The 27,419-nt window shown below is 37.2% G+C and overlaps 1 protein-coding gene across 1 annotated transcript in view; it reads left to right on the top strand.

Moving 5' to 3' along the window:
• Tpr (translocated promoter region, nuclear basket protein) overlaps positions 1-27,419 on the top strand; it is a 59,427-nt gene that overhangs the window by 458 nt on the left and 31,550 nt on the right. Inside the window, exons 2-23 of the mRNA XM_050162926.1 lie at positions 49-333; positions 1,703-1,807; positions 4,319-4,392; positions 5,617-5,713; positions 7,550-7,653; positions 7,836-8,000; positions 10,644-10,736; positions 11,569-11,649; positions 11,725-11,812; positions 13,027-13,167; positions 13,486-13,577; positions 14,399-14,596; positions 16,222-16,329; positions 17,325-17,551; positions 18,021-18,184; positions 18,781-18,914; positions 19,010-19,158; positions 19,866-20,028; positions 21,153-21,287; positions 22,120-22,260; positions 25,049-25,214; positions 27,031-27,197. Of these exons, the coding sequence (XP_050018883.1) occupies positions 49-333; positions 1,703-1,807; positions 4,319-4,392; positions 5,617-5,713; positions 7,550-7,653; positions 7,836-8,000; positions 10,644-10,736; positions 11,569-11,649; positions 11,725-11,812; positions 13,027-13,167; positions 13,486-13,577; positions 14,399-14,596; positions 16,222-16,329; positions 17,325-17,551; positions 18,021-18,184; positions 18,781-18,914; positions 19,010-19,158; positions 19,866-20,028; positions 21,153-21,287; positions 22,120-22,260; positions 25,049-25,214; positions 27,031-27,197 (3,077 nt within the window). The remainder of the gene's footprint in view (positions 1-48; positions 334-1,702; positions 1,808-4,318; positions 4,393-5,616; positions 5,714-7,549; positions 7,654-7,835; positions 8,001-10,643; positions 10,737-11,568; positions 11,650-11,724; positions 11,813-13,026; positions 13,168-13,485; positions 13,578-14,398; positions 14,597-16,221; positions 16,330-17,324; positions 17,552-18,020; positions 18,185-18,780; positions 18,915-19,009; positions 19,159-19,865; positions 20,029-21,152; positions 21,288-22,119; positions 22,261-25,048; positions 25,215-27,030; positions 27,198-27,419) is intronic.

Here is a 27,419-nt window from a genome sequence, read left to right as displayed (position 1 = left end):
GCGGCGGTGCCGCCCGTGCTGCGTCTAACGCGGGACTCTATTTCCCAGGGTCCCGCCGCGGGAGTCTCCGGAGGGCAGGCGCGAGGGAGGCGGCGAGCGAGGCTGGAGACGGCGGGGCTCAGGCTCCGGGCTTTCGCGCTTCGCCTTGCTCCTTCGTTTCTCCTTCGGCCCCTGCTGCCGACATGGCGGCGGTGCTGCAGCAAGTGCTGGAGCGCTCGGAGCTGAACAAGCTGCCTAAGTCGACCCAGAACAAACTTGAGAAGTTCCTGGCTGATCAGCAGTCCGAGATCGACGGCCTGAAGGGGCGGCATGAGAGATTTAAGGTGGAGAGCGGTAAGTGCTGAGCTCTTAGAGCTCTGGTGTTGGAGCTGTGGCTAGACTTTCCTCTTTACCCGCTTGCAATCTGCGAGGTGTGCAGGTAGCATCACGCAGGCTCCATATGCAATATAGGCCTCCTCTTTTCTCCTCGCTCTAATTAAAAAGAAAAAAAGAAAGAAAAGAAGGCAAAGGAGCGATCCCTCCTCCCAGATCTACATCCACCTTCTCGTCTTTTGTAGGAACTCTTAACTTGGGCTCAAAGACAGACTGGGGAGAATTTTGGACAATTTACCCAATATCCCTAGGTCTATGCAACCCTAATCTGATTTTGTTTTGTTGTTCTTAAAATGACAGTAATTCCTATTTTCCACCCACCTGGATTTATAGACCATTGCCAACTTCACCTCTTCAATGCCTGCTCTTGGTGTATGTATCACCCTGTGGTCCCATAAAGAAGTAGATAGTCACAAAAAGGAATTTGGATGCAAAAGACATCCCTAGAAAAAGCAGTGAAATCGCACTAAATGAGTTGTATATATATTGTGTTTGCCTCAGAAAGATGGAGATTGATAGAAAATATATACAGATCTATTTATACATCCTTGTAGTCACTTTCATGTAAGTTGTGGATTTTCGATTTAGAAAGTTGTGGATTGTGATTTTGAAGAGCCTTGATTTAAAGGTAATAATAATCACTCATAATAAAATAGGATTTTTCTTGTCACGTGTTTTGGTTCACTGTTAATATAGGAAATTGGTGTTGTATTTTGGTAGAAATTTTCATCTGAATTAATTTTCACATGTAGTTATCAGGCAGAGTTGCTAATTGAAATTATACAGATAATTGGCGAATATAAATATTTACATAATACACTGTATTGTTTATTAATTTACACAGTAAATATTGAGTGGTTTATATGTTCCAATACTGGGACGAAGTAAACACAATTTCATTTTGTGGGAAGTCTGCAGGTTTATTTTTACTGAAATTTTATCAAGTGGTGTTTTAATTATGTTGCATGAAACCTTTTAAGACTTCAGTTTTTAATTAAAAAATTTCAACTTAATAAGTACTTATTTTTAAATGTTTAGCAATCTCTGGAGGTCTGGAGAAAATATCAGGATACAGCATTGTTGCCCGCTTCGAAGAAATTAATTTATGAATCTCCTTTTAGGCATTATTGTCTTTTGTTATATGCCGGTTGAAAATGTTGCGAAAGTCCTTCTCAGTGCTAAATTTAGTTATTGAGATTAGATTTTTCCCATGTTGCATCTTAAGTTTTGCCGTCAGTATTCTAAGAAACAAATAGTGGTATTAAAACTACTGCTTTGGGCGGCATGTGTGCTTGACCTTACTCTTAGTGTTTGGACTTGTCTTTTGTAGAACAACAGTACTTTGAGATAGAGAAGAGGTTGTCCCAGAGTCAGGAGAGGCTTGTGAATGAAACCCGTGAGTGTCAGAACTTGCGACTGGAGCTTGAGAAGTTAAGTAAGTATTAAATTATATCTCTATAACTGTTCTTGGGTGTTCAGTTTGTATAGCATCACATAGGCAGGGAGCCTGCCCCACCCGGAAACAGGTTTTGCGGGAAGCAAAGCTCAAAACAGGGTTACAAACAAGGTAAAGACACACCTAGCTCCCCTGACTTCCAAAGGCAGACTGACCACTGCCACATCTGCTTAAGTCCTGTATTAATCTCCTCATTCTAAATGTCCTTGGGACCTTCCAAACATCTGCCTCCATCCAGACCACAAACAAGTCTAATTTGATGATAAGAGACCTTGGGCTCACACCTCTCCCAGTACTCCCTCACAAAGAATCTTATGAAGACCTACTGCTGTCTCTGAGAGAGCTGCAGCTTTGCTTCATACCCGAGGAGTACTGAAGACTTTCAACTTTGTATCTTTCTAGCTCCTTCTCCCTCTCTCCCTAAAACCAACATGTTGTTCTTTGTGGGCGTTGGCTAACAATATGAGAAAATGCTCTGTAGGCATTGCAGTTTGTATTCATAGACCTGACAAAGACATAGGTTGCCCCAGCCAGAAGCACTGATTTCTAATTCTGACTTTGATATTAAAAGTGGTTTCACCACACACACTATCATGCAGTCTTTTTTAAAAGGATGAAAATTACCACATGTGTGTCTATTTCCATAGTTTTGCATCAGAGGTACTTTTGCTAGTGTTTGAAGTAGCTAAAATGTATACCTAAAGGTTAAAATAGTGATTTGCTTTCCTGTTGAAAATTCAAATCTTGATTTCATTATACTGTTACAACATTTATAACTACCACTTCCATAGTATTTCTTCTGCAGTGCTGAGTTATTGAGAGTGACCTTAGTTACAGGTTATAGAGGATGCTGCATTGTGTACTGTTAGAACATTCCAAACTACAAGTCCCATCATATTTCTCTTGTGGTGCCTAGTTATTGAGAGTGATCTTAGAGTCTATAGAGGATGCTGCAATGTGTACTTTGCTTATGACAGAAGAAAACTTGAGGAAAAGCCTTATAAAGGCCTTTAAATATAGTTTGATTTGATTTGACTTCATAGACAAAGAACACAAGAATCTTATAATCAAGTGATTAAATAGATTTCGAGTTTTCTCTGGCAGTTTGGTTTTTGATTTCTTCAGCAACTTTTGATAAACTAACAAAGATGTGCGTTACACACACACACACACACACTTGTGTGCACACACATGCACACATGTTACTTTTTTTAAATATTTATTTATTATGTATACAATATTCTGTCTGCGTGTATGCCTGCAGGCCAGAAGAGGGCACCAGACCCCATTACAGATGATTGTGAGCCACCATGTGGTTGCTGGGAATTGAACTCATGACCTTTGGAAGAGCAGGCAATGCTCTTAACCACTGAGCCATCTCTCTAGCCCCCACATGTTACTTTTCATCAACAAAGCATAATAAAGCCTGCCCAAAAAAATGGTACTGAAGGGTTTTAGGAAAATGACTGATTTCAGCTTCTTTTAGGAAGTGCTTAGAAAGGCAGGGATGAACATAGAGATGCGTTCTTTCTTGGTGTGGACAACTGTGTGTAAAGTGTGTACACAATTACACGTGTTTACATCTGGGAGGTATTAAATAAAACAATAGAAAATTTAGAAACAGTTTTTTGTTTTCTTTTTTTTTAAGGATACAGTTTTTTTAAAAAAAAATGTTACATGGGGAGATGGTTCAAGTGATTAAGAACACTTAACTGTTCAGTTCCCAGCGCCCATAACCTTCAAAAATTCTAGCCCCAGGGTACGTGATAACCTCTCCCCTCCTTGGGCACATGCACACACGGCATCCACTTAACTCTGGCACACACATAAAGATAAATCTTTGTAAATTACTCTCCATAATGTAGCGTTCGCTTGTTTCCTCTTTGAGGTAAGGTTGTCTCACTTTGTAGGCTACACTGGCTTTGAACTTGGAGCTATCCTCCTACCACTGCCTCCCAAATGCTAGGATTATAAGTGTGTACCAGTACACCTGGCTTTAGATGTTTTCATGAAAGAAATTTTCAAGTGTGTATTTTTCCTTCATAACTCCGTGTTCTAAGGAGGAGAGGTGAGTATATGGGAAGATATACGCACCATGAATGCAGACAGAGTGCAAACATAATTCTTTCTTCTTCATGCTTTTTAGTGATTAAAAAAGGCACAGAATTTCACATGTTTAAGACATGTAATGACTGTGTTTTATATAGTTCAAATTATATTATGAAAGTAAATAGAAAAATGCATTGAAAAACTGACATTGCTAATTATACTACAGATTGGGAGTAGAATTATTAAGTTTGATTGAAGCATATTTAAACTTTTGATCTGGAATACAGTAAGAACAGAGTGTATTCACAAATTTGGAATGTGGTATAGATCAATCTTTATGGACTCCAATTCTTCATTTTGAAAATGTATAATGGTGGCTGTTGGGTAAAAATTCGAAATTTAAGTTAACGCATCTGTGTGCATTACATTCCTTCTCTCTAGATAACCAAGTAAAAGTATTAACTGAGAAAAACAAAGAACTTGAAACTGCTCAAGATCGTAATCTAGGCATTCAGGTAAAACGCTGTCCATAATGAAGCTGATTGCAATTATGATATTTAAAGGTTTTCTGATCTGCTTTTATGTATTAGCTAGAAGCTGCCAGCATATATGTATGTAGAAATGTACATACAATTTCTCTAAATTGATATTTGGTGTATTATCTTTTGACTAGCAACCATAGCCCAGCATTCAGCATGTTTTACTACAGTTAAGACCAGAGTTTGAATCCCTAGCACCCACATAAATGTTGGGTGGCTGTGGCTGCTGTTTCATAATTTCAGGGCAGGAAGGAGTAATTGATCCCCTGAACTAGACTGATAAAACAGTATAGATTCTCTTGGTTTCTATTGAGGCATTGCCTCAATGGATAAAGTAGAGAGCAATCAAGGATTTACAGCAGGCACCTGTATTTTGTGAGCCAGCTCTGGCCCTTGTTTTTTGGGGGGGAGGGAAGCATTCATCATTTTGAGTCAGGGCCTCTTTCTAAATAAATAAATCTGTTTTTAAAATGTTAAAGGGAAATAGAGACAAAGGAAATATGTGTAAATGGTGAATTGTTTCTCAACTTATAGCAAAATGTACTTTGTTTCCATTTAAAGTTTAACGTTCTCTGTATGAAAGTTGCAAATAAGCCATTAAGTCTGTTTTTAATATGACTACTTTCAGATGATAGGGATATTGTTAAAGAGAAAACATGCAAAGGAAGTATGTTAAATAAATGAATGAGAGTACAAAATGTTTGTAGTAACAGAAAAGTGCAGGTTAAAGATGATTAAGTTTCATGTATGTGTTGGCATACATTTCACCCCTCCTACTGTTTGATACGCTGGTTAAGTGATTGCTATTGTTGTGTATAACTCTAAAAGCGTCTAAATGATCATTGACCTCCCTTGAGAAATAATTGGGACTAAAGTACAGTGCAGTGATAGTTTCCACCATTTGTTTTTGAAGACAATTTAGAAGTCTATTAAATACCTAAATATAAAGGCTATGTAAGTAATTAAATTACTTCCATTTGATGAATGACACATTCATAAGCCTAGGAAAAATGATTTTAAAAGTCAGAAATATACATAGACGTGTAGGGGTTATGAGTGTTTCTTAACTTGTTGGTACCTAAGTTGTAGGAAAGAAAACATTTTTAAGTAACTGCTAATGTGAATGGAAATGATGATTCAAGCACTTGTTTTGATTTTTCAACTGATGTTCTTGAAACATGCTGTTTCTTGATATGACAGAGCCAGTTTACAAGAACAAAGGAAGAATTAGAAGCTGAAAAAAGAGACCTAATCAGAACCAATGAGAGACTATCTCAGGAAGTTGAGTATTTAACAGGTATGAAGAAATGTTTGTGCCTTTAACTGTATTCTTTGTTACTGGTGGTGCAAGGAGTCACTTCTGTTGCTGATATTTCTTGGTTATTTTCCTTTAGTGTGGAAGAGTTCAGCGTAATAATTCTGTTGTTTTTTCCATTTTCCTATCTTTGAGCTCAGCCAGCCTAGCTCAGTTTGCAGAGTGAATTGCAGAACTGCCAGGACTACATAGAGAGACCTGTCTTTAAATACATAAATAAAGAGTTTTAAATGGCTGGGAAGTTTACCCATGAAAACTGAGTGTAGTTGTAATTTGAGCTGTTTTACATGCACAACTCTGTAGTACAATACTATTTATTTATTTAGTCATGTTAAACTTCCCAGACCTTCTTCACTTCATAATAAAGCTGACTTCTGATTTATTCTCCCAAGTGCTAGGATTACAAGCATATGCCACCATGCCTGGTTCCTACAATGCTATTTATTAAACAAGTTGAAAACTGTTTGATTTTAGAGTTATAAATGCTGAACTTCCATTTATTTTTGTAGATACCTTTATTATCCATAAACACTATCTTAGATCCTAAAAGAAAGCTAGTGTTTTCAAACAAGCTGGAGCATGGGGAGCTTGCCGGTGGCTGTGCCACTGCAGAAAACCCCCTCCTTCAGCAACCATTAACTGCCAGTACTTCAGAAAGGGGAAGGGGTGAAGCCTCATGGGCCCCAGTCCCTTCTGTGATGCAGTGTTAACAGGCACCAGTCTTCTGCAAGTGTTGTACAGGCAACCGTATCTGCAGTGAGGTCATGCCTGAGTGTCAGCTACTGTAATTAAACTCGGGGACCATGACAAGAAGCCATGGCCAGGCTGGAGAGGTGACAGGATAGAAATGGACTTCTGGTGAAGAAGGCCATCAGCAGAAAAGGAAGGAGATAGGGGAAATAGTGAGCAAAACTATATTCATTCGACTTGTATGAAACTGACAAAGAATTTCTAAACTAGAAAAAAAACAATTTAGGATATAGGAATATAAAATGTATCAACATGCTATGTTTTATATATTTAAAACTCAAAATATTTACTTAAAACTCAAAAATGAATTTTAAACAGTGAATTATACTTTCCCTTGGACTTTTTTTTTAAATTTCTGTAAGTAAGGAAAAACTGCTCACATACCTGTATTGTGCTACTGAGAGGTAATACTCAGCTTGGTACCTACTTTCCAATCAGAGAATGACTTCAGAGTATTTGTTAATTGTGTTGATTATCTAACTGCTGGCATTTGGAATGATTAAATAAATTATTTTCATGAAAACATGGTTATTAAAGAACAAGAAGTATTAAATATGCATTTTTGTAGATTTTTATAAGTCTGCTTTTTAAATGGTTATCTTTAAAACTTTTACCTCTTTAGGAATCTAGCTAGAAAGTTAAAGTTAATTGTAGTATTTATACAGTTAAGTAACCATTAAATTAATTCACTTGGGTGGGTGTACAAACTTTGATTCTACCTGGTGCTTGCAATTACATTTATGGATTAGAAAACTGACTCAGTAGTTAAGAACATTTGCTGCTGTGTAATACACTGGTATTTGGTTTCCAAATCAATTAACTGTAACTCCAGTTCTAGCAGATTCACATAACACACAGTATACACACACACACACAAATAAACAATAAAATCGAAAGGTTTTGAATAGAAATTTAGTTTGTAATTAACTATAACAAAACCAAGCTAAAATAGGGGAATTTAGAATCACTTAGTTTGTAGGTTTATAAGTCTAGTAATATATTTTGATCTTCGTTCATGCGAGTGTTAACTAGTCATTATTCTTAAATGCTCACTCTCATCCTTTCTAGAGGACGTTAAACGTTTAAGTGAAAAGCTTAAGGAAAGCAATACAACAAAGGGTGAACTTCAGTTAAAGTTGGATGAACTTCAAGCTTCTGATGTGGCTGTGAAGGCAAGTAATAATTGATTCCCAATGAATGCAGATTCATATGCTAAGGATCTATTTGTTACTGTAATTTTTGTTCTCTTAATAACCTATATTCTGAAATGAAATTCATATGTCCCTGAGCTACAAATGAAAGGTTTTTCTTTTAGTAGTTATACTTAATGTTACTTTAAAAAAATTTTTTTTAGTATCGAGAAAAACGCTTAGAACAAGAAAAGGAGTTGCTACTCAACCAGAATTCATGGCTCAATACAGAGTTGAAAACCAAAACTGATGAGCTATTGGCTTTAGGAAGAGAAAAAGGAAATGAAATTCTGGAACTTAAATGTAATCTTGAAAACAAGAAAGAAGAGGTGAGTAGTACAATTTCTTTATATTGGGCATGCGTGGCATTTGTAAATTCATTAAGTGATGGTGTCCTGCGTGGTTAGTTACAAAACTTGTACTAAATGTGAACAGCAGAACTCACCTTAAACTAGGGAAATAAAGAATTCCCGGGATTTAATACCATTTTATAACACCTATTTTCTAATGTTATACCTTTCTTTCCAGAGATATTATGAAGTAGCCCTAATTTCTTGTGAATCATATTCAAACAAGTTATTCCATCAGTTCCTTTTCTTCCTTACTCTATTTTAAGGTCTTTGACGTACAATAAACTAGGCTAGTTTGCATTGCATGACAATGGAAGTAAAACACAAAGACAGCATCAGGCTAATGAACTCCTGTTTATGTAATTTGGCAGTTTTCCCCTTAGTCATGTCACCCTAGAGCCTTTGCCCCACTCGGCTCAGTTGAATGTCTGTTTTCTTGTTCATCTTACGGAAGTGAGACATTTGGGGCACTGAATGGCTGCACATAAACATAGAGAGATTACTATGATTCCTATCATGAAAGTAATTCCAAGAGACTAAAATATGTTTCGTGCCAAGTCAAATAAAGAAATGAGCATCAAGTAGAGACTGACCTGTAAGAAGAGGCTCCATGCTTTAACTGTTCGTTGATTTCTTCCCGTGTTGCCCTTGGGTGGCAGGTGCTGTTGTTAAGCACTCTCCTCACTGTAGTTCACAGAGTTCACGTTAATCATCTAAAACAACTTTGATAAGGAATTTGGGAAAGGTTTTTGGGTCAATACTAAGCTTTGTAGTAGACTCAGGTACAGTAGTTAATGTTCAAAAGATTTCTTATTGTAGCTTCACTTATAATTATGGCAAGTGAAGTATTCTTTGACAAAGACCATTTAAAAGCATGTGTGCCTGCTGGCAAACTCCTATAACTATGTCCAGTTTGTGATTAGAGCAACAGTGGTAGCATTAACCTTACTTTCCAGTCATTGAGACATTGAGTTACTTGAATGTGGGTGATGATTGTTAATTAATCCTCCTTAGATTAAAAGTACATCCTCAGCAGGCAGTGGTGGTGCACACCTTTAATTCCAGCCCTTAAAAAATAAAATTAAATTAAAAAAAAAAAAAAACATCCTCAGGACCCAAATCAGACAATTCCCTATGGAATGCTGATGCATTTGGAGTTATTTTTGTTTTTGTTTTGTTTTTTATTTTTTATTTTTGAGACAGGGTTTCTCTAGCTTTGGAGCCTGTCCTGGAACTATCTCTTGTAGACCAGGCTGGCTTCAAACTCACAGAGATCTGCCTGCCTCTGCCTCCTGAGTGCTGGGATTAAAGGCGTGAGCCACCACTGCCCAGTGCATTAGGAGTTATTACTATGAAAACTTTATTAGTATCCACCCTGTGCTCTAATAATGATTGTGTGGTTGTATGCTAATGACGATAGAATTAGGGTTATAAGTTTATCTACATATGGTTAAAATTATTTTTTGCTTGAATTTTCTTTGGTCTTTGGTATAATTTTTCTGTGAAACTTTGCTTATAGTTTTTGCTAGTTTAAAATTTTAGCAAAGGAACATATGAATGAATCCCAAGCAGCTAAAACCTACATAAGGATCGAGGTGTATGATTTGAATGAATGGGTAATCAGTTGGATTATCTAAGGTTTGTCATTAGGTTGACTAGAGTGTCTCTAAGATCACATAGGATTTATATTTAGTATAGAATGTCCAGTGTTCTACTACGTCTCCTGAAGATGATTTCAATTATGAAATCTTATGGGTGAGCAGAGGTGTAGCCTGTGTAAAAGAGGAAGAAGAACAAATTTGTGGCAAAGAAGTCTTGTTGCATAATCACTGAAGCCAAACATGTTGTTACTTCTGGGGAGCATCACTTCCTCGTGAGATTTCCATTGAGGGCATAGAGTGGGTATACAGTTCCAGAACTCTGGAGAGAAGACCTGCAGTTTCCATAGTGTAGGTGGTTAGAGTTTGGTGTGAATCGCCAACAAGGTTCAAGAGTCTTTTGCTGGATGGTTGCCAAGAGATACAGTGTCCAGGTCATCATGAAAGGACTGACTGCCATCATGAGTTGATGGGTCATATTGGCGTCTTTCACTAAATCCAGTAGCCTGATCTTAAAATTATCTGAAACTTGTACTTTTATGAGAATCTTTTCAGAGGATTTCTTCAAAAGTAATCAGTTTTTAGTTATATCCACTGTCTGAACTAGAGATGATCTTTCTCCTGGGGATGAAGTGCACTCAGTGGTGTTTCCTGTGTGAAGCTAGAGTGTTGTCCTTTTTTGTAAAATAGCAAAGGGTCGAAGGGCAGGATGATCTACTCAAGGCCTTTCCCTGGCCCCTCGGTGCTCTTTTAGAGACTTGTAGGTAGACTTCAGCTTGCACTTGGGCTCATGAAGTTTATGGTTGCTTGGCCGATGGGCTTGAGCAGGAACACCATGGAGACTGGAGTGTGTACTACAGGAATTTCACCACATTGTGGGCGGATGACAGATATTAGATCTTACTTTCTTAGTCATGCATACTTATAAATTACCTTTTGGGGGGGGTTATTTTGCTTTTGATAGTGCAGATTTCATATTAAATTGATCTTAGTTGTTATGACACCTTCCCCCATCTGTTTTTAGGTTTTGAGACTGGAAGAACAGATGAATGGCTTAAAAACATCAAATGAACATCTTCAAAAACATGTGGAGGATTTGTTGACAAAATTAAAAGAGGTACGTGCGACAGCTTGAAAATACTTTCTGTTTTGATTTTTTATTTTGTTGTGGTTTGGTTTAGTTTGATTTCAGAGTCACCATGAAGCATAGGCTGGCCTTTATTATGTCTTGCTATGTAACCCAGGAGCGTCTTGGGCTTTGTTTTGGTTTTTGGAGACAGAGTTTCTTCGGAGCCTGTCCTGGAATTTGCCCTGTAGACCAGGCTGTCCTTGAACTCTCAGAGACCTCTCCACCTTTGCCTCCCAAATACTGGAATTAAAGGCTCGCACCACCTGGCTTTAGTTTTTGGATTACAGGTGCACTCCTGTCGCATCTGCTTTTATACTGTGCTGGGAATCAGCACTCTAGTCGGGATTCACCCGATCTTTCTGGTAGATTATTCCTGGATTCTTGGACACTGCCAATGGAGCTACGTGCCAATCCCTGTAATAAGTTTCATTTACAAAAATATTAAAACATGTATGCTGGTGATATTTGATAAAATATTGTCGAATATTTTTGGATAAGATCTTACTATGTTTTCCAGGATAATCTGGACCCCCATCTATAGTTCAAGGTGACTTCAAATTCATAATCCTCCTCAGTTCCTGAGTAATAAGATTATCTACCGTGACTACCACTAATGGCATGGTTTCATCTTCCTCCAGGAACCTTAAAACAACCAGAATGTCTTCAAATGCTTACTATCAGAAATCTGTTTCAGTTGTTATCTTTACAAAATGGACTTTCTATCTTGATGTTTCATAAATATCTAAATAGTTAAAACTGTACCTTCTAATGTGCAGATTTGATACGTTTGAGTTTTTATTTTATTTTATTTTATTTTTAGGCCAAAGAACAGCAGGCCAGTATGGAGGAGAAATTCCACAATGAATTAAATGCTCACATAAAGCTCTCTAATCTGTACAAGGTAAGTACTCCACCATACACATCAGCATTCTGATGTTGATACTTGGCTGGTAGTGACTTTATGATTAACTTCTAGAGTGCTGCCGATGACTCAGAGGCAAAGAGCACTGAGCTGACTCGGGCCGTGGATGAGCTGCACAAACTTCTGAAAGAAGCCGGAGAAGGTACGATTTAGGCTATGATAAGATGATTTCATTTGCAGATAAAAAGTATATTTCTATTTAGCTGGTTTAATTTAAAAGTACGGCATTATTAGGGACAAAATTTGGTATGGAATAAAAAACGTAGGTTCAGAAAATTTATTTTAAAGTAAATAGTATATTTTAAAATAGAGATGATAAGATGGTGGCTTGTTTTCCTCTTTCATCTTAGAACAGTTTGGGTACTCTTCTTACTCTGTAAATTTGCCTTCCTTTTCAAGTTGTCAGTTATTAAACCTTGAGGGTTTTCTTCCCTTCGCTCTGTGTGTGTGAGAGAGAGAGAGAGACAGAGACAGAGAGACCCCATAGTGGATATAAATTCTTATGTGCTCTTAGAGATTCTAGTTCACCAAATGATAAACCTCAGATAATCTTAAGTGATTGCCCATTCAAATTACGTGCACCTTTATGTAGGTGGTAAGCATTTAGATTCATAGATTCCTTATTAAAATTTCAAACTAGCAAAAACTATAAAGTTTCACAGTTAAATTATGTCAAACCTGAAGAAAACTCCCAATGAAAGATAATTTTAACCACATGTATATAAACTTGTATCTCAAGAATTGGTGCTAGGACCCATCCAGGATACTTAAGGATATTCAGTTCTCTTATTTAAAGTGGTATTATAGTACTTGCTTGTAATCTACACACATCACAATACCTAATACAATGTAAGTAGTTATTGTTTACCAGATGGTGACAAAATAGTCTACATATTCAGTACAGGTACGGGTTTTTTTTTTTTTTCTGGTTATTTTTAAGCCACAGTTAAATCTATAATATGGAATTCAGGGAAATGGAAAGCTGACAGTGTTTATGATCTTTGTCTTTGGCTTTATCATTAGTTATCATTTCTACTCATTTCTTATGTTTTAAACTAAAGGCCAAAATTGTTTCCAAAGATGTGTCTAGTACCCCCTTTTCTGCCTTTCATTTTCATAGTCTCTTGTGTTTTCATTGGTAAGAGGTGTTGAAAAGAGACCAGACCTGTCAGATTAAAGCATTTCAAGGCTGATAAGGAGATCTAGGACTTCCAATGGATAATACCCATCAAGTGTGGTTTCTTTATAATTTAATGTTGTCTCCAGAGGGAATGATTCATACTATGTTATGGTTAATAAACTGCAAGATTTTTAATGATGTATTTCAGTATTCTCTCTTTTTAAAAATGTGTTTAGCCAACAAAACAATACAAGAGCATCTTCTACAAGCTGAAGAATCTAAAGATCAAATGGAAAAAGAAATGCTTGAGAAAATAGGGAAATTGGAAAAGGAGTTAGAGAATGCAAATGACCTGCTTTCTGCCACCAAACGTAAAGGTATGACTAACACATACTGGTTAATTCCTTGAGCTGCTAGAACCTATCTGAACATGGCAGCTTAAATTAAAATGACAGCATTTCTTTTTCATGCTGAAATATAGGAAACTTAAGTGATTATTTGAAAAATAACACTATATGTCTTCAGCATAATCAGATAAAAGTGCCATTTGATCACATCTGATTCCTACAACAGTTAATTATAATCATGTGGTCTTCATATTTGTGTTATATTTAATGTCATTTATCCTTCACTTTAAATATTCATTAGTGAGTTTTATTTTTCAAAAAGGGAAAAAGTTTTCTCTGTTTGCACAGGGGCTATATTGTCTGAAGAAGAGCTGGCAGCCATGTCTCCCACTGCAGCAGCTGTAGCTAAAATTGTAAAACCTGGTATGAAATTAACTGAGGTAAGAACGGTAGTAGATTGTTTCATTATTACAGAAGTGCTCAGGTGTCTCTGGTGCTTAGCTCACTCACCCCACTTTATTCTTAAATTTTATCTGGTGACTAATAGGTCTTTTGTTTGTTTGTTTGTTTGTTTGGTTGGTTGGTTTTGTTTTGTTTTTGTTTTTGAGACAAGAGTTTCTTTGTGTGGCTATGGTGCTTGTCAGTGGGCCTTGAACTCACAGATATCAGCAAGCGGATGTTTCTTAAGAGGAATTCTTTGGTCAGTTATATGATAAAAGAACAGAAACTTGCTTCTGTCCTCAAAATCTGTGGTGAGAGAAGTAGCTCACAAAGTTGTCGTTCGACTCCACATATACTATAGCATGCATCTGCACACATAGATGCATCACGCACACGCATACAATAATGTTTCAAAAATAAACGGGGATATCGGGGCTAAAGAGGTGCCTCAGTCGTTAAAAGTGCCTACTACTGTTGCAGAAGACCCGAGTTCAATTCCCAGTACCCATGTCAGTCAGTTCACAGCAGCCTTCCCCAGTTCCAGGGGCCCTACCATCTTCTGACCTCCTCACACCCCTTCACCCGTAGGCACATACCTCTCCTTGCCCCCCATACACGCATATACATATAATGAAAAGTAAGAAATAAGTCTAAACAAATGAATTTTTAAACTATGTTTAGTTCTTTGTATGTGGCATGGAACAAATACTTGTGTTTTGTAACCGGTGAGGGATGTTTGCTGTGGGCCTCCGTAGACTTTATACTATACTGCTGTTGTGACCCTTCAGCCAAGTGAAATGACCACCTGTTCTGCTTCCAGTTATACAATGCTTATGTGGAAACTCAGGATCAGTTGCTTTTGGAGAAACTAGAAAATAAAAGAATCAATAAGTACCTAGATGAGATAGTAAAAGAAGTGGAAGCCAAAGCACCGATTTTGAAACGCCAGCGTGAAGAGTATGAGCGTGCGCAAAAAGCTGTGGCAAGTTTATCTGCAAAGCTTGAACAAGCTATGAAGGTTGGTTCCATTTCTGAACTTGAGCTATGCACAGCTATGCTAACAGAACATCTTTTACTGCGTAGTTTTTCCTAGAGGTCTTTGTGCCCGAAAAGCTTGAAGCTTTGCATTACACCCCCACCGTGACAGTTTCCCTTTCACTCAGCTCAATTGTAAGAGTCTTCTGCATATTTTAAGGCAGTTGAGAGGTAAACCTTCATGGACTGCTCTTCAAATGTTTTAATAGAGCAATAGAACTTTGCAAATTTAACGTAACCATTTTTTCTTAGATGGTTTTGATAGCCTGTCCAGAAATGGCTATTATGTTTGACATTAGGGCACAGATTTTTTTATATCCTTTTCAAAATTTAGCCTATCTTACTGTGCATTATTTTATAATAGTTCCTTTGCCATGTTAAGAGTTCCTAGAAGTTCATGAATACTCTTTGCTATTGAAGGTTATGTTTTACTTAATGATTGAAGCTAGTTTATACTCTAAATACTTATTACAGAGAGAAGTCTTTAAGATTTGTGCAAGAACTTTATCGAGAAAATGTAGATATATGAATTTATTCTGCTATTATTAATTTATTTTCTTCTTGGAAAATAGGAGTAAATTGTACGCTTAATTCAGAGTTAAATCTTTTCTTCTGTTATAATTTAGAAACCAGTAAAATGCAGACATAGCTCATGAAGTCCTAAGGGACTATTGGCAGTCTGACAAATTACTTGCTAGTGCTGTTTTCAAAGAGGTCTCTTAGGACCAATTAGATCTTTAAGTTTTTCTGGCGTCTGAAGTGGGGGTAATTAAAGGGCAGAAAGACTTACCAATTAGAATAGCAGCTTTCCCCTTAGAAAACAATTTGTTTCTTCACTTTCATAATAATAACAGAAGGGCTTAAAGGTCATTTCTGTATATTTTCATAACTGGAATGTTCTGTCCAAATGTATCATGTGTTCTCTAGTGTAAATCTTCAGTGTTTTTTTTTTTTTTTTTTTTTTTGTGAGATTCTAATTGTAACCTAACTGCGTCTACGGTGCACTGTATGCCTCTTGTTTTGGACTTGGTAGGTTTAGGAATGCTGTCTTTCATGAGTGTTTGTGTCCTTTTTTAGTCACACTCTTTTCCTCTTGCAATTAACTTATTCATAACTTCTTAAAGATGCATGGACCACCAGGATTATATTTTAAATTATGTGAAAATAACTATATGAGCCTAAATATGGAGATACAACAGATATTTAAATCCATCTGGTTTTGTTCTCGTGGCTTCTAAACCTCTGATGCTGCAATGTGCAACCGCAGAGCCCTGTGCACCGTCCCCGTGGCCACTGTGTAGTTGTTATTTCTTTGTAAATGTGCTGCTGATGCTTTTAACCAGGTCTTCTGTGTCTTGCCCAGCATATTTAATTTTGACATTTTCAAGTTGATCAGTCTAACCATGATTACTACTGTTGATCTTCTGGTCATGGAGATTTGGGGGTCATTTAGTAGTATACTGAATGTGATAGTATTTGCAACGTTCTACTTGACAGTAAACTTGATAAGGGAACAAAACGTTTGGTGGTCTTACACACACACACACACACACACACACACATCCTTGAAGGTGATCCTGACTTTCCACTTATTTTTACATTTTAAAGGAGATCCAGCGATTGCAGGAGGAAACTGATAAAGCCAACAAACATTCATCAGTACTTGAAAGGGACAATCAGAGAATGGAAGTGCAAATCAAAGATCTTTCACAACAGGTTAGAATATTTTGTATGTTTTCCAGGTTTCTTTGTAATACTGACTGCTCTGTAGTGCTTGAGGCTGTGTCCTAGTATCTAAGACAAACCTGAGAAAGGTGTGAGGTATTCTACTCGATTAGTCAGAGTGTTCTAGCAGGTTGTCATTGTTGTCTTAGAGCTGTTCAATTAATTTTCAAATTGTGACATTTACAATGAGTCCACAAACTATTGAAATAGGAGGAATTTTCCTTTGTTGTTTTCCATCTCCCATCCTCCCAGGCTGCGTTAGCAAACTGGTGCTTGCTTGTTTCATGCCACTCATGTATCAGTGCATATCTGAACATGTAAGTGTGTGTTTTGCTAAATTTAATTATATTGGGCCAGGCAGTGGTGGCACATACCTTTAATCCCAGCACTTGAGACAGAGGCAGATGGATCTCTGTGAGTTCCAGGCCAGCCTGGTATACAAATGAGTTCCAGGACAGCCAGAACTGTTATCCAGAGAAACTTTGTCTCAAAACCAAAACAAAACAATAAACATTATTCTGCATTACTCATTATTCTGTTTTGTTTGTTTGCTGATACTTCAAGTTGACCTTGAACTCTAACCATCCATCCTTCCTCATCTAAGTACTGAGTACTGGGATGTCAAATGCATATTACCTTGTCTGCTCTCTTTACCCTACCCTATAAAATAAACACAAAATAGTTACTCATAATATTGTTTTAGAATAATAACCAGGTTTCTGGAATTACAATTTTCTACTTTTTAGTAAGTTTTCTTTATATTATAAATAACTTTCATTTGAAATTTTCTTAGATTTTTAAAATCTAAAGTGATAAATTTTGATTTTTTTAAAGATATATGTTAGCATTAGTTGCTTTTTTGTTTAAAATTTCTTCAATCTTTTTATAAATAATGCTATCGTTTGAAATTTTTCATTTCTTTTAGATGTTTCCGAACCTAAGCTTATAATAGTAACTATTTTATAACATTAAATTTTCATTTGTAGATTAGAGTTCTCTTGATGGAACTTGAAGAAGCACGGGGCAATCACGTAATTCGTGACGAGGAAGTCAGCTCTGCAGACATAAGTAGTTCATCTGAAGTAATATCGCAGCATTTAGTATCTTATAGGAATATCGAAGAGCTTCAGCAGCAGAACCAGCGTCTGTTATTTGCTCTTCGAGAACTTGGGGAAACACGGGAAAGAGAAGAACAAGAGACAACTTCCTCTAAGTAAGCAGCAAGCACATCAGTGTGCTGAGCAATACTCATTGGATACTGAGGATATAGTGACTTAGGAAAAAATGCTAAGTACTGTGAAATTATTTTTAATAGGGAGGTAGACTTCAGTTTAATGTGACTAGTGCTAAAATAGGTAAAAGCCTATCAATAGTAATGTGTAACTTGATAAACTTCATGTAAGTTTTAAGAAACAAGTCTTCATGGAAAAGGTATGTGGGCTTTACTCAAGTAGCGTACTGAACTTTTACAAAGATATATAATGTGTTAAGGACGAATGAACTTAAAAGCAAGAACATTGAAGTTTAGGTTGGTTTAATATTGACAAAGCTTTTTCAGATGCTGTTGATGGATAGGTCCTGTACAGTAGGAACTGTGAAAAGTGATTATCGGTAGAAGAAAAGGGAAAGGAGAAAGTATCTAGATGATATATAATAGAAACTGTACTCACCATTTTCTGCAGAATTGCTGAGCTTCAACACAAACTTGAGAGCTCTCTCACTGAACTGGAACAGCTCCGTGAGTCACGACAGCATCAAATGCAGCTTGTTGATTCCATAGTTCGTCAGCGTGACATGTATCGAATTTTATTGTCACAGACAACAGGAATGGCCATTCCATTACAAGGTAGGCTTTATTATTATTTCAAGAAAATATTTTAGAAATATACTGGTGAATAGGTTCTGTAACAAAAACAATAGCTATTCTAATAGATTGATTTCATCTACTTGTGTGATTGATTATAAGGTCACCAATTTTTAAGTGTCATTTTGACATACTGCTAAGAAATAAGAAATCGAATACTGTTGAAAATATACTTCCTAGAATTAGTGAGTTGCAAGGTTTTTTTTTTTTCTTGTTTTATTTTAATTTGTAATTAAATAAAAATACAAAACCAGGAGTGATCTGTGGTGGGTGTGCGCAGGCGTGCGCACATGCACTCACACATAAAGGCTACTGTGTGTGTGAGGTCAAAATAACTAGTGGGAATTGGTTTTCTCCTCACAATGTGTGGGTTCCAGGGATCAGACACAGGTCATCAGGCAGCTTTTCCCACTGAGCCATCAATCTTTAATAGTTTTTAATAGTGTTATTCTCTGAAAACTCCAGTAATAATTTGGTTTTCACTTCTTGATTTAGTAATGATGCTTTTGCAAATAAATCTTAAAACTGATTATGAATGCAAGCTAAACATTTTATTGGTCTTTTCTATTTTTCTGAAGCTTCAAGTTTAGATGATATTTCTCTTCTATCAACTCCAAAACGTTCGAGTACAGCACCGACTGTTTCTACTCCAGCTCCAGTACCTGTCATTGAATCCACAGATGCCATAGAAGCCAGGGCTGCCCTGAAACAGGTAGGGGCTGCGATACCTGGTTAAGGTCAAAGGTTAGTTTCATACTGAGTTTTTAAGGAAAATAATATCATCCCCTAATGATCTACCATATTTAGTTGCAGGAAATCTTTGAGAACTATAAAAAAGAAAAAATAGACAGTGAAAAATTTCAGAATGAGCAGCTAGAAAAACTTCAGGAGCAAGTCACAGACCTGCGCTCCCAAAACACCAAAATCTCTACTCAGCTAGATTTTGCTTCTAAACGGTAAATTTTCTTTTGTTTGAGAATTAATAGACATTTCATTATACATATCAGTCAGTTTCCAGAATTAATGTACAATTGTGTTACTTTTCTATGGAACATGGCTCAGTTTAAGATACTGTCATATCATACTTCATTCCTTAGCATTGACTGCAGATTCTCCTGGGTAAGACCAGGAGTGAATTTAGTAAGTTGAGGTTCATGTAATGAGTGCTGCTGGTTTCCGCTCCTCATATTGTTTCTGGAGCTCTTTCTGGGGGAGGTGAAGAGTGTGAACTTTTTGAGACAGAATCTCACTGTATAGCCCTTGGTAGCATAATATTCAGTAAGTGAACCTTGCTGGCTTTAAGCTGATCGTCGTCCCGCCTTAGCCTCCCAGTGCTGGTATTGTGAGTGTGTGCCTCTCACACTGTATAGCCCGGGTAACCTGTAATCAGTAGCCAGGTTAGTCTCAACTTGAGGCAGTCCAATGCTAGCTAGTATTATGAGTATGTGCCACAATGGCTGTCATTTTTGGAGCTTTTCCTTCGTTGTGGTTATGTATTCAAATTACACTGACATTGCTTTCAGTACGACTTTTAATAAGTTATTCAGTATGAAATACTGCCTTATTTATAACTGCAATTTTAACCTCTAAGTGAGGGGAGTATGGAAGGTTCAACGTTATTACACAATTCAAAGACCTAAGAATTATTTGTCTTTATTACCAGTTATGAAATGCTGCAAGATAATGTTGAAGGATATCGCCGAGAAATAACATCTCTGCAGGAGAGAAATCAGAAACTCACTGCAACAACTCAGAAGCAGGAACAGATCATCAACACAATGACACAAGACTTGAGAGGAGCCAATGAGAAGCTTGCTGTTGCAGAAGTGAGACTAGAACCCATCCCTAACTGGCTTGTGTTATTAGTGACATTTGATGGCACTGCATTTTCCGAATAGTCTATCTATATCTATACAACACTTCTTATAAAATTTTAGTTGAACATTAAAAAAAGTAGTACTCCCAGATAAATATAAAATTGGACTTTGATAAAAGTAATATACCATTAGTTTTTGATTTTTACTACATAAGCTAGGTGCTATTTGTCATCTCTGTTAGGAGAAATGTGTTCAAGAACCTAATAAGTAATTTGCCTCTTGAAATAATTAGTGGGTCTTGTAGTCACTGTTTGAGTTTGCATGCTACATTGCAGTTTAAAAGATCTTGCTCCACTTCATGATAGGAAATAGGAACTTTTTTTCAAACTGATAGTTTTAAGTTTTATGATTGGCAGTTAATATTACTCAGGACTAAGTCCAAATACTTTGAAAATACTGAATTTCAAGTCACTCTTACATCTCTCTTGAGACAGAATGCACTCTTTCAGGAAGGAAGGAATTCTGACTAGATTAGTTATTACTAGGAAAGAAGTCCTTGGAAATGAATTTGGATTACAGAACTTAAGTTATGTTAATTTGATAATGACATAGTTATACACATAAATATTTGTTCTGGTGTTTTGGGTGTGGAGTTTTGCATCATTTTATTTTTGTTATTTTTTAAAATTATGTGTAGATGTGTATCTATCTGTATGTGGATATGTGCAAGTGATTGAGGAGACCAGAGGTGTTGGATCCCCTCAGCTAGAGTTAGAGAGGGCTGTGAGCGGTTGGTGTGGGTGCTGAGCCATCTTGATGAGCAACAAATGCTCTTAGCCACTTAGCTGTCTCCAGCTAGCATTATACTATTTTTAAAGAATAACTTGTTAGAGCAAAGTAATTGCTACTATTAGTGTTAAGTCATAAACATTTTCCTTTGGTTTGTTGATATTCCCAATCATTTTTGCTTATATTCTATACATGAAACTGGAAATTATATTTCCTTGATCAAGAGATGTAGTCCAAAGTACATTAAGAAATACATAGTAAAGAAAAGTTGATTTTAATTTTGTAAGTATATTACATTTGATACAATATTTCCCAACATTTTTTTCTCTTGTATTCATCTTAAGGTAAGAGCAGAAAATTTGAAGAAGGAAAAGGAAATGCTTAAATTGTCAGAAGTCCGTCTGTCTCAGCAAAGAGAGTCTTTATTAGCAGAACAGAGAGGACAGAACTTATTGCTGACTAATCTACAAACAATCCAGGTAATCAAATGAAAAACACCTGAAGTAGTAGTATTCTTTGTACTTTCTTAAATTTCCTAAATAGAAAATTTAGGTTCTTTTTTCCATCCATTATTATGATCATTTAAATTGGAGGTGTGATAAAAGGAATTTTTTAAAGAAAATTCAGAAGGAGAATTGATTGAAACAATGTAATTGGCATGTCAGAGCCTTACAACTACTTACTATATATATCACTACTGTAGTGTTTCTTGCCTCTACTCCCACACCATTAAATAAATGAGTATTTTAATATGAAAAGTTGACAGTACTTCTTTGGAAATCTACAAAGAAATCTTTTCAATTCTAACTTCAACATGAACTATAATCTCATAATTCTGTATATGCTCTAATGTTGTTTGTTTTACATTTATTTATTTATTTATTTATTTATTTATTTATTTATTATATTATGTGTATAGCATTTCTTCCACGTGTGCCTGCAAGCCAGAAGGGGGCGCCAGGTCTCATTATAAATGGCTGTAAGCCACCATGTGGTTGCTGGGAATTGAACTCAGGACCTGTGGAAGAGCAGTCAGTGCTCTTAACCTCTGAGCCATCTCTCCAGCCCCCTTAGGTAGTTATCTTGAGTCCTCTGGGTTTTTTTGTCCAAAATGTATGGTGTCTTCAAAAGTAGGAACTCAGCTACCTCTGGGAGGCAANGCTGTAAGCCACCATGTGGTTGCTGGGAATTGAACTCAGGACCTCTGGAAGAGCAGTCAGTGCTCTTAACCTCTGAGCCATCTCTCCAGCCCCCTATTTGTTTTACTTTATTTCTTTATTTGATAAGCATCTTCACTTCTTTTCACCCCAGGGAATACTAGAGCGATCTGAGACAGAGACCAAACAAAGGCTGAGTACCCAGATAGAAAAACTGGAGCACGAGATCTCCCACCTGAAGAAGAAGTTGGAGAATGAGGTGGAACAAAGACATACACTTACCAGGAATCTCGATGTGAGTATCAGCTTCTAGGTGTGTAGTTTTTAGGTACTGTTATGTGCAGAAACATTATTTAAGTTAAAACATGATTTTATAAAAGTTCTTACAGACTCAAGTATTCCTAGTAATTTTTATTCTTTGAAATCTTATTACATTTATGTAATACATATAATCATAACTGTTCCCTTCCTCCTTCCAACTTCTACTGTTTTCCCCACATCATCTCCCAACTTCCTGTCCTCGTTTTCTTAAATTGTTATTAATAATCCCTACTTCATTAGTGGTCCTCATAAGCCCATTTCTGCAACATACCTGTAGCCACATCCCCAAAGGAGAATGGTTGTCCCTCCTTTAGCAGCTATCAGCTGCCAGTAACCCCTTCCTCATCTTTGCTGCATTTGCCTGGCTTGACTTGGGTCCATATTGTGTAAGTAGGTAACCTCATGTTTGAAGGTAATGTATATAATAGCCATGTCGTGACCAGAATCAGCATTTCACAGTTTGCCTACCATCACCTGTTGGTCTGTGTCCAAGATGTTCTCTGAGCCTTGGATGGTGGAAAGTTGGTATAGATGACCTGTCCAAAGCTGAACACTTGTGGCTCTGCATTAATCCCTGTGCACTGCAAAAAATAAGCTTCTCTGACCAAAGTTGAAAGTGGCACAAAGCAATGGATATAAATATCAGTGATTTAGAATGCAGTTTGATAACATGACCATTTAATTAAACAACAACAAAAAGTTTCTACCTGGGGGTATGAGCTTCCCAGTCCCCAGGACTTTTGACCAGCCTTACAGTGCCAGGCACGGAATTTCTCCTGTAGAACATCCAAAAGCAGTTTTATTACTCCATAACCATCATGCCATTGTTGCACTGATGGGCACTTCTTGCCAAAGGTTAGTGTTACAGCATGTCTAGTACTGGGTAAGAAAGAACATTAATGTCCTTCTCACCAGCCCACATAGCACCATCTGGTATACAGTGTAAGCTGTCCTCCAGGTAAACAGTTTCCTGATCAGCTTAAGGTTGATTTCTCTGTCTTGCAGCTAAAATGAGTGGCATCATCAGCTTTAGGATCTTAACTGTCTTACTTAGGATGGACAACCGATAGCATTTTGTCAGGGATGTCAAGAGCCTTTATAACGAATTGTTGTGGGCCATTATGCAATTATAGCTTATAGCAATTGTTAATTCAGATGTCAGCCCACCAGAGAAATTATTCTTAGATTGAGGAACCCTGCTAGGCAGGGGCTCAGGGGCACTGGCTCTGAAAAGTATTGTTTTCATCTGTAACTTGAACAATAACAGCTTGAACAATAGCGGGTATAATATCTGTGGATAACAGATGTGATACATTTTCATGTGATATGTACATGTAATCTCATGATTACATCTCAGTCTTATGGGTACATATATCTGTGGGTAGTCAGAAAGATGGCTTGATTTAGCTATATAGTTTTGATATAGAAAATATACTAGGACATGCTTCATAGCTAGATATATTTGTCCCCCAACGACTATAGACACTTAAAAGCTTGCTTGCTCCTTTTGCTCAGACTAATAGCACCCAATTAGCTCACTTTCACCTCACAGCAAGTTCAAACTAAAGGCTTTTTGTGAGTAGATCATAAGTTTAAAACTTTACAGCTATGCACAAGGTCATCGTCGCAGATGTCCAGCCAAGGTTGCTATACAGAGCACCTTAAGAAAAAAAATGCTAATTCTTCACTTGCCAGTCTGCTGATAATAGACCTATGTCTCAAAGTTTGTCACTCAGCACTATGCTACCCACTCCCGTTCCCTAATGTGATTACAGTCTATAACTCCTGGAACCTTGGAACCTTGTTTTACCATGGTAATGGCTCAGTACCTTATCATACACCATAGAAATATACTTTTTACCAATGAGCTCTTAGAATCTTTATATCACTTCAAGGTTCCCGTAAGGAGAAGAGATTTTAGAATCAGTGACCCTGAGGCCCTACCTGGCAGGGTCGCTCCATCTGAGAATAATTTTTCAGGAGGGTTGACATCTGAATTATCAATCGCCATAAGCTGTAATTGTTTGATGACCCACACTAGCTCATGATAAACATTTTTGACAGCAGTAGTCCTGGGAATTTCTGACCGTAGGAATTAGATACTGAAAGTTTTGTTTGGAGTTTTCCTGAGCTTTATTCTGAAAGGCAGTAAAGTTAAAAATAGTTGTTTCTTCCCAGTGTTGCTTTTCATGGTGTATTACGCAGATCCAGAGTGGTGCTTGGTTTAGATTTAGTTATTCCTCACCACTAATGCAAGCCTTTTGTAAAGTACTAGCTCTGTGGTGCAATGAATATTTTTTTTCCCATTTGGCTACTCTTAACTTTCAGTATTAGGCCCTCTTCATACCGACTTGTGATAAATTCACAAACATGCACATCTCCAGTGTTCTGGACATTGCCCTCTGGTGCAGGGGTCTCTTGCTCTGCACACTTTATCTCTGCTACTCTGTAGCATGAACTGGAGATGTGTTTTGGTCTCCAGAAACTTTCAAGTTCTATGTTCTCAATTAGACTGCCAAAGTCTCATCATTTTCTTTCTTGTGATATATTGCAGAGTCTATTTCAGTAAGCTAGGCTATTCTCTTTCTTACACTAGAAATCATGACGGTAACATGGGCTTTGACTTCTTTAAAGAATTTCAGGGAGTCTACCCTTGCTACTGAGTAGGGGTTCTAAGGATCCTTAGGAAATGTCTTTTAACCTCTAGATACATAGGAACTTACAGATCATCTTTATACTGTTAATGCATTTGTTTCTTACAGGTTCAACTGTTAGATACGAAGAGACAGCTAGATACAGAGATAAATCTTCACCTGAACACAAAAGAACTGTTAAAAAATGCTCAAAAGGAAAATGCTACACTGAAACAGCACCTTAGCAATATGGAAGTCCAGCTTGCTTCTCAGTCCTCACAGAGAACTGGTAAAGGTAAAGAGAGGAGCTTGGTGTAGTACTAAGGACGAAGGAAGCTTCTGTAAGCTTATCCCTGTCTTGTAAATAAATCCCCTCTTTGTGTACACTAATGAAGGCTGAAGAAACACATTTTGCTTTCCAAGTAGAAAAGCTCAGTTTGGGGCTTATAATTAATTTGGAAGATTTGAGAATTCAAATAGTTCTTTGACACCAGGCTAAGATATGTTTTGAGTTCCAGTCTTTGAAGCTGCTGGCTCTGGGTATGGAGTGGTATATTTTTCTGTGACTCAAACCCAGAACATTACATATATAAAACAAATTCTCTCCAACACTAAAACCGTTTATTGATACTTAAAATTTATTTTTTAAATATGCGCTTGTCTTAATTAGGGTTGTTATAACTGCCATGAAGAAACACCATGACCAAGGAAAATTCTTAGAAAGGGGAGCATTTAGAGAAATGCTTCCATTTCCAGAGGGTTAGTTCATTGTCATCTTGGTGGCAGGCAGAAAGTCCTGATGCTAGAACAGTCAGTCCCTGAAAGTTCTACATCCTGATCTCCAGATCTGTGATTAGAGAGAGGGGCCGTGGGCCTGGCGTTGGCTTTTGAAAGCTCTCAAATCCCACCCCCAGTGACACATCTTCTCTAACAAGGCCACATCTTCAATCCCTCCCAGTAGTCCACCAACTGCAAACCATGCATGCAAGCATATGGATTTTTCTAACTCTATGATAAGGTACTGTCAAAGAATTCCTAATTTGTGTTCGTTAGTGTCCTCAAATTAAATATTTCATTAGATTCTGCTGTCATGCACAGATCTGCTGTTTCAAATTTAAAACTTTGGTTTCCATACAGTCTCTATAGTTTGATAAATAGTAAGAAAATATGGTTGCTGCTGTATAATACCTACATATTTAGATACAGACGTCTGGTACTTACTTAAGAGATATATTACTATCTAATAATCCCTTCTTACTGATATTTTTTTAATTTTTTTATTTTTCCATTCAGTTATTTACACTTGCTTCCCTCCAAACAATTCCCTCCCACTCCCCCACACCCCCTCCTCCTTCTCCCGCCCTGCTTGAGAGAGGGCAGGGAATCCTGCCCTGTGGAAGTCCAAGGCCCTCCCCCCTACATCCAGGCCTAGGAATCTGTGCATCCATATAGGCTAGGATCCCAGAAAGCCAGAACATGCCATAAAATCAAGTCCCAGTGCCTTTATCAATGGCTTCTCAGTCAGCCCCCATTGTCAGCCACAATCAGAGAGACCAGTTTGATCACATGCTCATTCAGACCTGATCCAGCTGGATTTGGTGAGCTTCCATTAGAACAGGTACACTGCCTCCTTACTGATATTTTTATAACAGCATTATTTTCAACCTGCAGTTTTCTTGTCTGTATTTTAGACAAAACAAAAATTGGAATAAATTAAGATCTTGTTTGATAATCTCAAATATTTTTTAATTTTTGTGATGAGACCAGTCATTTGAATTTTTGGAATCAATGAGATAATAGAATACTTTTAGCTTTTCCTTCCTTTTTTAGACCCTGGCTGTCTTGGCTCTGGGTGGCCTAGAACTTAACTATCAGATCATGCTGACCATGAATCAGCGATATACCTACTGCGTGCTAGTATTACAGGCATTTGCTGCTATGCCTTGCTTAATTTTTATTATGATATTTAACTCGGATTCAAACACACTTTAGAGATAATTTTAGCCTTAATCCTGAATTCATGTACTCTTGATAGTAGCCATCCATCCATAATTCCACTTAGAGCATTCATTGAAAATATGTATTTTATTAGAGCTTTTTATGTCTTCCAGGTCAGCCGAGTGACAAAGATGATGTCGATGATCTTATGAGTCAGCTAAGGCAGGCTGAAGAGCAGGTCAATGACTTGAAGGAGAGACTCAAGACCAGTGCTAGCAATGTGGAACAGTATCGGGCAATGGTGACTAGTCTGGAGGATTCTCTCAACAAGGAGAAGCAGGTATGTATATTGTGTTAAATTAAGAACTTACTATGTGTAAAGCAGCATGGTATGGGTTAAACTGGCATTATTCTTCTTACTGCTGGAAAGTACTTCGTTCTAATATAATAAAAACCCACAAAACTTAGAAAGCAAGGAATAGGTACAGATCAGACATGGAGGAGAATGAATATGAGTTACCTGCTGCGTGTACATGCTTCACATGACAGGTGACAGGTGGGC

The sequence above is a fragment of the Alexandromys fortis genome, unplaced genomic scaffold (genome assembly GCF_014885135.2).
Source record: "Alexandromys fortis isolate MF-2015 unplaced genomic scaffold, M_Fortis_MF-2015_v1.1 scaffold_126, whole genome shotgun sequence".
In the NCBI taxonomy this organism is placed as follows: domain Eukaryota; kingdom Metazoa; phylum Chordata; class Mammalia; order Rodentia; family Cricetidae; genus Alexandromys; species Alexandromys fortis.
The sequence above is the reverse complement of the archived record's forward strand: the minus strand, read 5'-3'. Positions and strand labels throughout refer to the sequence as shown.